Raw genomic sequence first — 12,471 nt, 5'->3', positions numbered from 1 at the left:
TCAATCAGTGAGAGCCGATGAGATCCCCAAGTGAGAGCAGAAGGCAACCCTGGCCCAAGCCTGGTGTTCCCCTCCATACCTGTCCTCTAGGACTTGTTTATCCTTGTTTGAAACCTCCAGGCGGCCCTGGCTCTCCTGCAGCTCCCCAAGCAGTGAGGTTACCTGGGCTTTCACAGATCCTTTGTCTTCCGTCAGTTGCTGTGGAGAAAGATGGCTACTACATATCAGGCCTCTTGCTGTTCTTACGAGGCCTGTGTGTTAAACCAGAAGCAGGAATCCTAGCGTTCTGGCAATGAAATTCGACCACACCCTTACTTCCCCAAGTTCAGAATGAAAAAGTAAAAATGTAATTAGTACCCCCAAAATGAAAAGATGGGGCCAGATTTTAAAGGGCTTTCAATGTCAGAAGAGAATGTATGTCACCCATGAATTAACAGAGACCCCCTGGAGTTTGAGGCCAGATACAGGGATAGGGAACCTGTGGCCTCGAGGCCACATGTGGCCCTCTAGGTCCTCAAGTGTGGCCCTTTGACTGAATCCAAACTTCACAAAACAAATCCCCTTAATAAAAGGATTTGTTTTGTAAAACTTAGACTCCGTCAAAAGGTCGAACCCAAGAACCTAGAGGCCACATGTGGCCTTGAGGCCGTAGGTTCCCCACCCCTGGGTCAGGAGCAACATGGTCAGGTCTGCACTTTGGGATAACTGCTTTGGCAGCTGGACAAAGGATGGATGCTCAAGTAGGCCCTGTCCTAAGAAAATCTTCCGGCCCACCTCCCTGCCCCTTCCACCGAAAAGCAGCTCACTCTCACTGCTGGCTCTATTCCCTCTGCACCCAAGCATGAATCAACTCCTCACCATCTGGTGTCTAGCCCCCACACAACTCAGCCCCGATCCACTATTGGGAGCCTTTTCTCAATTCTCGACCTCCTGGACTTCTGGGCAGCCTTTGGAGCTGGTCACTGCTCCCCTTCTTCCACTTAATATTTGCTCCTCTCTTGGTGGCAAGAACACTGTCTTCTTGTTCTAACCCTAACTCTCTGCCCGTTTCTTCTCAATTCAACAAAACATGTATTCAACAAACATTAGGGGCTTATTGTGGATGGATCCCTAAAGATTGGAAGAGATACAACGTTTAGATTAGAGTCCTGCCCTCATGGAGCTCAAAGTCTGGCAAAGTTTATGATGCTAACAGAAAATGACTTCCTTCTCTGGAATTCAGCTCCCTTTAATACAGACATCCCCCAAAGCTCAGTCCTCATGTTTCTGCCTCCCTGGGCTTTGTTGACCACCTCTACATGGATGACTCCCAGAGTTTCCAGGCCTGTACTCTCCCTAAGCCCTAGATTCTCATCTCAGCTCCCTCCTGGCTAGCTCCCCACAGCAGGCATCCTGCCCACACCTGGAGTTCAACATGACTAAATGGGGTCTCCCCCTTCCAGCCAGGCCCAGCCCCCTTTCTCTGCATGGCAGCACCAGAAGCCTGACAGACACTGGGGAGGGGGCTCTCAATCAACACCCCCCCCACCCTCCCTCGGGGCCACCTCAGACAATCCTCTTTCCTATCAGCCCTCCTCTTGCTTGTGCTGCCATTAGGAACACAAACTCTCTCTCTGCCTCCAGTTGGCTCCCCTCCAAGTTGATTTACACACAAATGCCAGACACTATCATTCTCCTTCCTCAAAAAACTTTCAATGCCACCACCCCTCCCCACACTGCTTCTCAAATAACATCCAAATATGTGAGTCTGAGCATTCAAGGCCCTCCACAATCAGCCTCCAACCTACTTTTCCAGCTGGAGGCACCACAGTGCACAGAGCAGCAGACCCAGACATATCCTAGCTGGGTGACCCTGGGCAAATCACTTAACCTATGCCTTCCTCAATAAACTCATCTGTAAAATGGTAGTCATAATAGCACCTCGCTCCCAGAGTTGTTTTGCTAATCTTAGAGTACAATATAAATATTATTGTTATTTCTCCCGGCTTCTTTTCATGTACTCAAGGCCCCAGTTACAGTGTAGCCTGCATGAATTCTTGTCTTGTTTTATGGTTACTTGTAAATATTTCTCATCTTCCTGTTTAGGGTCAAAGGTACAGCAGGGCAGGGATCAAGTTTTATTGATCTTTTTGTCTCCCCTGACATGTCAGGAAGGTTAAGAAATATCTGCTGAATGAAATACCTCTTATCTCATCCTTACCTGGCACCATGGAGCTCTCCCCTCCAGGCCCATCCTTCAAGGCTCCAGCTTGAGGAGGCCCACCATCCACATGGGCAGCTCCTGGAACCCTCACTGATTCAGCCCCAAATCTACACTGCTTTATCTGCCTAGTGAGCTCTTCAGGCATATGCCTGGCTCTGCATTTCAAGAGTGTGAGCTTCAAGACAGTACAAAGTCTTCAACCTGTGCAGCCCCCAGAGCAACAGGCCCTGGTCTTCCACACAGGAGGCTCTTGGGGAATGTGTGGATGTGATGAAATGCTGGGACTTAGGGCCAAAAAGGCCCTTGGAGATCATCAGTTAACATGTCAGGAAACTGAGGCCCAGTCAGAAGAGCTGGGTTCAGATCTTCACTGTGCTACTTACTATCCAGACGACTATAGGCAAGCCCCTTCCCTCTCTGGGTTTCAATGACCTCATCTATAGTAGTATTCAACGAGAGCACTTCTACACTCCAAATCTATAATCCTGGAAAGTCATTGAATCAAGGTCAGAGACAGAATTCAAACCCAGGTTCTGTGATGCTAAATCCAGCATTGCTGCTGCCATCCCATCATGCTGCCCCTCTGACCAGGCCAGGTGCCCCAGAACCGCTGCCTCTCCCTCCCCTCTGACCAGGCCGGGCGTCCCAGAACCGCTGCCTCTCCTTCCCCTCTGACCAGGCCAGGCGTCCCAGAACCGCTGCCTCTCCCTCCCCTCTGACCAGGCCAGGAGTCCCAGAACCGCTGCCTCTCCCTCCCCTCTGACCAGGCCGGGCGTCCCAGAACCGCTGCCTCTCCCTCCTCTCTCTCTTCCCTTCTTCCCCTTCTCCCTGCCCCAAGGCACTAAGTGTTCTAGTGCCACTGAGCCTAGGCAGCCCTGAGACCCTTAGTTCAGGTGCCAATCAGAGTTCTTCCTCCTCACCTCCACCTGCCTCTTCAGGGCCTGTAACTGCTGCTCGGCCCTCCTCTCCACATCTTTTTCCCTCACTGCCAACTGGGCCACCTTGCCCTGCAGGGACGCCAGCTCCTGTTTCAGCACCGTGTTCCTAGAAAAGGCAATCCCTGGCTGTCCCCTGCTCAGCAGTGAGTCAAGGTGTCCTGAGGCTGGCCTAGAACTCTGCTGGCCTACACCATGACAAGGACTGCTGGGCATGATGTGGCAAAAGGTACCAGGGGATCCAAGACCAAAGAGGGAGGGCAGGGCAGGAGAGGGCAGGGCAGAGGTGTCTTTTAGACCCAGTACAGGTGACTGTCCCACTGAACGGGTAAAAACCTCTGGAGCTTTTGTACCAACAACTCACTCATTCTCAACATCCTGCATCTTCTTCTTCAGCAAGTCGTTTGAATCTTCACTCCTACCACTAAAAGAAAAATACAAGAAGGAAAAGCTGTTATGAGCCCTGTATGGTTGGAATTCCTCTCAGAAAAGGGGGTAGGGGGAGAGGGAGAAACAAACATTTATTTAAACACCTACTATGTGACAGGTACTATGCTAAGCACTTTACAATATCCTCACATTTGATCCTCCCAAAAACCCTGTGAGGGAAATGCTATAATTATTCCCATTTTTACAGACAGGGAAACTGAAGCAGTCAGAAGTGAAGTGACTTGCCCAGGGTCACACAGCTAGTCAGTGTCTGAAGTCATATCTGAACTCAGGTCTTCTGACTCCAGGCCCAGAGATCTGTGCACTGTGGTGCCCCCCAGGTGCCCCTGAGGCAATGAAGTCCTGGCAAAAGAAGCAGGACCCAACCCAGCTTTCTGCTGCCAGGAGCTGAGCTGGCTCACCCACCCCTTTCAAGAGGAGAGGTGCTAGAGGGGTCTTTCCTCTAGCCCCAAGCCCCACCTAGGACCAATGGGAAACAGCCAATAGCCTGAATGTGAAAAGGGTTTCAGGGGTGCCAGTGGCCCTTCCACTAATTCCCCAAACCTGGGACTTCTGGACCTCACCTATGTTCTGCTCTTACCTCTGCTGGAAGTTTCCATGTCCCCCATATAATTATCAAATGAGATATTGTTTGTGAAACATTTAGCACAGTGCCTGGCCCATACTTAGGCACTTAATGCTTATTCCATTTCATGCTTGGATTCTCTGTTTCTAGGTTTCTCAAAGTGGCCAATCCCTCGCATTTCCCCACCAGCCTTACATTGGTTTCTGACTTTCTACCTTCTCTTACTTCTTTGCGGAGGTAGGGGACTATGGATATGGAATACTGCACATAACATCCAACTTTTTCAATATGCTGACTAGTTTTGTGTAACTGACTTTATTCTCCTTATCCCTTGTTATAAGGGACAGCTCTCACAAAAAGGGAGGAGTGACATCAGAAAATGTAGGTGATTTAAAACCAAAAACATATCAATTAAAATGAAAATTATTTTTATCTAAAGCCACAGCCTTTAATGGCCTCAGAGAGCTACCTGGATAGGAAAAAAATGACTCCAGCATCTGCACAAGACCACTGTCCACTCACCTGAGACAAACTGAGAATTTGACAGCACCTACCATGGCTCCCCCCCCGCCCCCCCCAGCCCTTAGCTGAAAACCTTGCTTCATATTTATTGAAAAAAATCAAGACTGTTCACCATGATCTCCCTCTTCCTCTCTCATTTTCTCATCTCCTATCACTCAGGTGCCTTCTGTCCCTTTTTCCTCCATCATCTATCTCACATGATGAGGTAGCCTTACTCCTTACCAAGGTCAAACCCTCTACTTGCTCAAGTGATCCTATTCCATCTTGTCTCCTCCAACAGACCGTTCCCTCTTAGCATCTCCACTCTCATCTTCAATCTCTCCCTGTCTACTCCTACTGCCTACAAATATGTCTATGTCTCCCCATCCAGAAAAAACCCTCCCTTGATCAATCCATCCGTTCCTCTTATCCTATTTCTCTTCTGCCCTTTAGGGCTAAACATTTTGAAAAGACCATCTACGATAAGAGCCTCTAACTTCTCTTCTCTCGTTCTCTTCTTAACACCTTACAATCTCACTTCCAACCACATCATTCTACTGAAACTGCCCTCTCCAAAGTTACTCATGATCTTGGTTGCCAAATCCAATGGCCTTTCCTCAATCCCCATTCTTCTTGACCTCTCTGACGCCTTGGACACTGTTGATCACCCTCTCCTCCTGGACACTCTCTTCTCTCTAGGTCTCGGGGACACCCCTCTCTCCTAGTTCTCCTCCCACCCCTCTGACCAATCCTGCTGTCTCCTCCTCCAGATCACACCCTTTAACCATAGGCGTCCCTCAAGTTCTGCCCTGGACCCTTTTCTCTCCTCCCTCTATCCTACTTCACTTGGGGATCTCATTGGCTCCCATGGATTGAATGACCACCAGATCTACCTGTCCTGCCCTAATCTCTCTGCTGACCTCAAATCTCCCATCTTCAACTGCCTCTCAGACACCTCAATCTGGATGTCCAATAGACATCTGAAACTCAACATGTCCCAAACAGAAATCATTATCTTCCCCCCCTATCCTCCTCCCCTCCCTATTACTGTAGAGGGCAGCACCATGCTTCCAGTCCTTCAGGCTCACAACTTCATTCATCCTAGACTCTTCACTCCCCCCCACAATATATCCAAGCTCCTACCAAGGCCTGCCAATGTTACCTCTGCCGTATCTCTCAAATATACCCTCTTCTCTCCTCTGATACTGCTGCTTATCTAGTGCAGGGCCCTCATCACCCTCACCCCAAGACTGCCTGCCTCAAGCCTCCCCCTCCCTCTAGCCCAGGTTCTATTCAGCCACTAAAGTGATTTTCCTAAAGTTCAGGTCTGATCAAGTCACCACTCTGCCCCGCCTTATTCAATAAACTCCAGTGGCTCCCTATCACTTACAGGATCAAATACAAAACACTCTGTTTGGCATTCAAAGCCCTCATAACTTAGCCCCCTCCTCCCTTTAGTCTCCCTTATATGTATTCTCTGCTCCAGTGACACTGGACTCTCAGCCACTGCACGAACAAGACACTTCATCTCTCAGCTCCGGACATTTTCCCTGGCTCACCCCCACACAGACTCCCCCTTCCTCCTCTATGATTACTGACCTCTATGACTTCCTTTAACTTCCCCAACCCCTTCTAGTGCCTTCCCTCTGTTAATTTTTACCTATTTACCATGTACATAGCTTGTTTTCTATCTATTTGCTTGCATGCCGTTTCCCCCATTAGATTGTAAGCTCCTTGGAGGAAGGGACTCTCTTTTGTCTCTTTCTGTAGCCCCAATCTGGCACATAGTAAGCACTTAATAAAAATTTATTAAGCAAATTGAATGAATGAGACTAATTTGGGTGTGCCAACTCCAGGTAACCAGTAATGCCATCCCCCAATCCCATTCCTACTATGGCCCAAAGTGGACTGGGTTACAGCAACGTCTGCCACCTTCAGGCAACTGAGCCCAGGAAGTACATTTTTGCCCTGAATCCCTTTTCCCTCATTGCCCCTTTCCATCCCCCTCCCTGCTGTCTTGTTTGAAATCTGAAGCCTCTCCTTAGGAGAATTATGTTTGCTATAATAAAGCCCTGCTGTTCTACTGTGAAACCCCTTCCAAGTCCCAGAAACAGGCTGTGCCAGGTCACTTTGGAGCCGATTCCAATCAAAAAACAATATGAAAGAAAGCAGACGACCCTAAAACGCAGGAATGCTAACCTGCCGCTTGCCCCTTGCAGAGATTCTGTCTCCAGCAGTCTTTGTGGTTGGATCCCACTGTCCTGAAATGCCAAAGAGAAAACCAGGCTTCACACAAGTAGGCACGCACACATGGTAAGCAATGTCTGAGGGATGTGCAGATCCGGTCTCCCTCTCACAGAACCAGATCTACCCCTGGCTGAAAGAGACTCTGTGCAGAGCAAGTACCATGGCTGTTCCTAGTGACCAAAGGAGGGAGTCTTCTCTGAGTCTGGGGACAAGCCTGACACTGCATGGACATAAGCTAACTCCTACGAAGCTCTCAGACAGGATCCCTATTCTATCAGGAATCACTCCCTCCCTCCTCTTTCCCAGAGTAACTCAGATCACTTTTTAAGCAATGGCTTAGATAAAGTCATAGATAGTGTGCACTCCTTAAATCTGCAGATGACACCCAACACACTGGCTTACAGGGTCAGGATCCAAAAGGACCACAGCAGGCCAGAGGGCTCAGCCAAATCTAATAAGTGAAATGCAACAGGGATAAACATAAAGTCTTGTCCATTGACTTTCCAGGCAGAAGAAGGGGGAGGCATAGAAAGACAGCTACTATTGTGAAAGGGGCCAAGGGGTGTTATAGGGGACCACCAACTTAGTGTGAGTCAACTGGGACAGCCACAAAGAGCTAAGTGCATCCTGGGCCACTGCATTATTAAGAAGAGACTGAGATTCCAGAACAGGGAGGGGATAATGCCACCGGCCCTGGCCCTTGTCAGATCTCATCCGAAGTTCAGCAGCTAGAAATGAACTAGAAGAGGGCTACCAGGCCTTAAGTCCCTCACCTAGCTGTATTTAGTCTGGAGAAGGAAGGCTCAGAGGGACATAAGAGCAGGGGCCAAGTATTTGAAGGGCCATTCCGTGGAGAAAGGACTAGACTTGTTCTGTCTGGCTCTAAACAGGGCCAGGAACGATTATGGGGGTGTGGGAGGAAGGGATGTCCAATTTAGGCTTGATGTAGGAAAAACTGCCTAACAAATGTAGTTGTTACAAAGCAGAACAGCTTGTCTCAAGAGATGCTGTGTTGTCCTATCTGGAGGTCCTGGAGCACAGGCTGGAAAACCACTCGGTAAGCGTGTTATAGGGCATTGTAAGCGTATGGGTGGGACTAGGTAGTCACTGAGGTCCTTTCCAACTCTCTGATTCTGACTGGATTCGGAGTTGCACCACTCTAGCTACAGTTTATCTGTCTGACAGCGGAACGAATAGTATCTTTACAATTATGGGACGGTCAATATGAAGGGTCAGCAAATTAGGGCCCAAGGACCAAATTCTCCCACCTAAGAATGGCTTTTACATTTGTAAATCAAGTTTTATTGTATTTATAACTGTAAAATGTATCAGGGGGCTCAACAAGCCCAGCACTGGCCTAGATGATCATTGAACTAAATTCTGTGAATTTATACAAGAACCCTAGAATCCCAAAGCAGGAAGGAAACCTGGAGATCACCTAGTTCAACACCATTCCTTCTCTAAGAGGAGAGGTGAAAACTCACCCAAGGTCACCAGCTGGTGAGAGGCAGAGCCAAAGCTAGAACTCTAGGCTCCTGCCACCCAGGTCAGCATCACTCCCAGAGGAAGAAGGAGCAATTGGGCCCTCCTCAGCCCCACGTGCTCAAAAGTTACCTTTGTCTTCAGCTGGGTCTCCCCAGTTTGGCCTTGAGCTGCTTTCTTCCTCAGTTCCTGGTTCTCCAGAAGAAGGACTTGTTTCTCCTTCTGGAGGCTTTCATTGGCTTCTTGAAAGTGTTGCAAACGCTCTTCAAGCTGCTCCTTCAGGGTCCTCAAAGCCTCTCTTTCCGTCTCACCTGGGATCTGACCCTCATAAAACCAGAAACTCTGAATTAGATGGGACTTCAGGGTTACCTTTGAAAGGCCTGCTGCTCTCAAGATGCTCGGGCAAGATACTAGTTGAAATGCTAACCAGGCCCAATTCCATTTCACGGCCAAGATTTGCCAAGACTAGACATGCTGATGATGGTGTAGAGAGTTTAACCAGGACATTGCTGTGCCCATTTATTCTGACAGGCCATGCTAGAGAGCCCAGGCTGCACTGATAGACTTTTGTGAATCCCAGAGAAAGCAAAGACCATCGCCCAGGGTTCTTTCCATACACCTCTCATTCTCTGGGCAAAAATGGTCAATAGTTCCCACTAGTCATAACACAAGCCCAAGTCCCTTGGCCTGGTATGTGAAGCCCTCCACAATCTGATCCCACCTTATTTACTATTACTCAGAAATTGTTATTAACTAGAATGAGTAGACTTCAGGGCAAAATGCCTGGGCAGACTCCCAGCTCCAACATGCCTACACTAGGAAAACCCTGAAATTTGTACCAGATTGAACTAGATTTGACAAAGATCTAGAAAATGTACCAGTCTGGATTCTGATTAGAGAAAGCCCAGAAAAAAATCACAGTGAGTCACTTCTCCAGCCTAGGGCAGCCTAGGAAGCTAGATGGAGAAGCCTGAGAGATCTGTGGACACTGGGGCAGGTGCTGGTCAGGAGCACAGCCCAGCAACAGTTGCAGCAAGCATTCCAGTGTCCAGGGACTGACAGGTCTGAGGGCCCTGACAGGACACCAGGGCAGGAAGCATCAAGACAGGAACAGGGACCATCGAGCACCTCTATAGCCACCACCCAATTCCAGGTGTCAGATCCAAGGCAGAGAGGAGCGGTCATGAGTGTGGGCATCAGCTGTGTACTGAGCAAGGAGCATGTTGCAGAAATGTACCTGTGTGGCTCTGATCCCAGGGGCAGAGCAGCAACTCATTTCTAGCCTTTCACCCAGTACCATAAGCCTGCAGTGGGATAACCAGGGCAGGAGTCCCAGACCAAAGGGGAGCCTCCCAGCATGCCAGTAGTGACTGAGTCCAGCAACTATCTGCTGAAATTCCCAACCAGGGACAAGTCAATAGACTCAAGCCTGGGTCAGGAACTTGCAGAGCACAGACTAGGAGGGCAGTGAACAGACCTCACCCCAGATCTCACCAGAGCTATGAAAGCAGCAGAAGGATGGAAGAGGACAGAAGCCCAGGCGAGACATTCCCCCCAGCCCCCACTGAAGTGCACAGAGTCTAGCTCTAACACCAAGTCCAAAGTCAGGAAGGACGCTGGAAGAATGAGCAAACAACAAAAAAAGAACCTGACCATAAAGAGCTATTACAGTAATAGGGAAACTCAAGACAGAAGAAGACAATGAATTAGGAATATGAACAAGTAAAGGCCCAAAGAAAATATAGCTGGGACACTAGTCTAACAAAAATTCCTTAAAGACTTTTTCAAAAGAGCAAAAAAATTATTTTAAAAATCAAATAAGAGCAGTAGAGGGGAAAATGGAAAAAGAAATGAGAGCTATGGAAGAAAGTTATAAAAAGAGAATTAACAGCTTTGTAAAAGAGGTACAGAATATTATTGGAGAAAATAACTCCATAAAATCAGAATTGGCCAAATGGTAAAAGAGGTACAAAAACATTACCAAAGAAAATAGCGCCTTAAAAATTAATGTATGTTACAAGGGGTTGAGGGGAAGGAATTAGCAGTAATGATGCAAAAAAAAGAGAGCCACTGAAATATTTTTTTTAATGCACAGAAGAGAACAGAAGGAAGCAGATAGGCCAAAAAGTTTTGAAAGTAACGTGAATTTTTTTATATACACACATACATATTTTAAAGTAATCAGTATGAAATGGAGATTCATGGTTTCACACACAATCAGTCCTCTTTTTTGCATTCTACTGGGTATATGGAAAATGCTGCTTTTTTGGTGTTTAAGTTCAGAATAAAAATCTAAAACTAAAAAATAAATAACTGGAAGGGGCTTTATGCTCATCTAGTGTAATCCCTTCACAGATAAAATGGGCCCAGAGAGAGGGGACTTGCCCAAGATGATGCAAATAGTGGCAAGTAGCTAGGCCTAAAACCCAGGAAGAACCCAGCTCCATAATGAGAACTAGCACTTCTATGGCACTTTAAAGTTTGCAACGCACTTTACCAATCTTATCTCATTTGATCCTCACAACAACCCTGGGATGTAGATGCTGTTATTATCCTCATTTTACAGATGGAGAAACTGAGACAAAGAAGGGTTAAGTGACTTTCACAGAGTCCCATGGCAGGAAGTGTCTGAGGCCGATTTGACCTTAGGTCTTCCTGAGTCCAGACCTACAGGCACTCTGTGTACTGTGGTGCCCCCTAGTGGCCTCTCTGTACAGCAATATTGAGCCCCTTTGTCCTTATATGGTACCTAGCAGATGCTACCTTGGTACAGCTAGACCTTGCTGTGTCTCCTAGGTCTGGTCTAATGCCAGGACTACAGTCTTCTACCTCTCTGTGTCCCAGGACCAGGGCCCTATACCCAGAGGCACCTAATGAGAATTTGTGGATAATGCTGCAGCCCTGGTCTCCACCCACAAGGCCTGTTCAGAAGAATAGGGGTGCTTACCTCCTCACATAAAGCTGGTCCATTCTTAGAGCAGTGCGCTAGAAAGGACAACGCGGGAAGAAGAGTCTACAAAGCTCTACCTTAATGCTTAAAAACATCAGAAAGGTCAGTGGGCCATCATCAAAGCCTAGGCCACTCACAGGGGGTAGTCACCCTCCACACCAAGGCCCCATGACTTTGAGCAAGCCTCTTCACCTCCCTTGGCTTCAGTTCTCCCATCTATAAAATGGGAGGAGGGGAGGTGGTAACCATAAGATTTAGAGAAAGAAGGGACCCCCCCATCTGTAAATTTCCTTCCTGGGTTGCAGAAATTACTTTAAATCAAATAGCCTATCAAAAATGTCGCATCCCTGAATGGATCTAAACCTTCAATTCAGTAGACATTTTTAAGCATCTAAGTTACTATGCTGGGCCTTGTTAATAAATAACAACAACCATCACCCAACTTTCAATCTTGTGACCTCGGCACCTTGGAGAACTCCACCAATGCAAATTTGCAACTCCCCAGTAAGTGTCACAAAAGAGAGAGTCACCTAGGGTACTGAGAGGCACAAATGGAAGATCCAGGACTAGAACCCAAGTCTTCCTGACTTAATGCTGCCTCAAAGTAGCCTTGGACAATAGATCACCACCCTCTGGGCAGGTGACTCCTTACTAAGCACATCTAGAAGCCATTCCAGATCAACACTAACTAAATGGAGCACTCACTATCTGAATGCTGGGGTTTACCAACCTGAAAAGATCGGATGATTAATCAGAGGTATCAGTGATCCCCTCCTAGGAAAAGGCACTAAAAACACCCCACACTCCCCTTAGCATTTAATTTCCTAAGTACAAATAAATCTTTCAGCAAAAACAAAAAGCAAGCCCCACTGCCTGGTTAACAAGAACGAATGGGAAGGTTTACAAAAAACCATGCCCTCCCAGGTCAGACTCCATGCCCCAAATCACCATCTCTGCTCCAAAGCCTTCCAGAGAGCCCTGGACCCCACTCCTCACCTAGGCCTAGCCCCTCGCAATGTCCTTACCACTTCAGGGAGCATCCTGAAGATCCTTGGCAGGGTTCTCCCCATTCCCCTCATGTTTAGCACCACACTGAGAAGAATCAGAATGCTCCAAGGACAATAGTTCCTTCATGACC

At 47.8% G+C, this 12,471-nt stretch overlaps 1 protein-coding gene across 5 annotated transcripts in view; it reads right to left on the bottom strand.

Annotated features, from left to right (window-relative positions):
• The window catches only part of IKBKG (inhibitor of nuclear factor kappa B kinase subunit gamma), a 42,578-nt gene that overhangs the window by 13,614 nt on the left and 16,493 nt on the right, over positions 1–12,471 (bottom strand). For 4 of the 5 annotated variants that reach the window (XM_027838920.1, XM_027838924.1, XM_027838922.1 and 1 more), the window contains exons 4-8: positions 8,516–8,707; positions 6,854–6,915; positions 3,503–3,562; positions 3,124–3,247; positions 80–198 (exon numbers count right to left, since the gene is read on the bottom strand). In XM_027838920.1, coding sequence (XP_027694721.1) covers positions 80–198; positions 3,124–3,247; positions 3,503–3,562; positions 6,854–6,915; positions 8,516–8,707 — 557 coding nt within the window. The remainder of the gene's footprint in view (positions 1–79; positions 199–3,123; positions 3,248–3,502; positions 3,563–6,853; positions 6,916–8,515; positions 8,708–12,471) is intronic. The other variant, XM_027838923.1, reaches the window with a different exon arrangement.

Source organism: Vombatus ursinus, unplaced genomic scaffold (genome assembly GCF_900497805.2).
Source record: "Vombatus ursinus unplaced genomic scaffold, bare-nosed wombat genome assembly UNPS02014831.1, whole genome shotgun sequence".
Classification (NCBI taxonomy): domain Eukaryota; kingdom Metazoa; phylum Chordata; class Mammalia; order Diprotodontia; family Vombatidae; genus Vombatus; species Vombatus ursinus.
The sequence above is the reverse complement of the archived record's forward strand: the minus strand, read 5'-3'. Positions and strand labels throughout refer to the sequence as shown.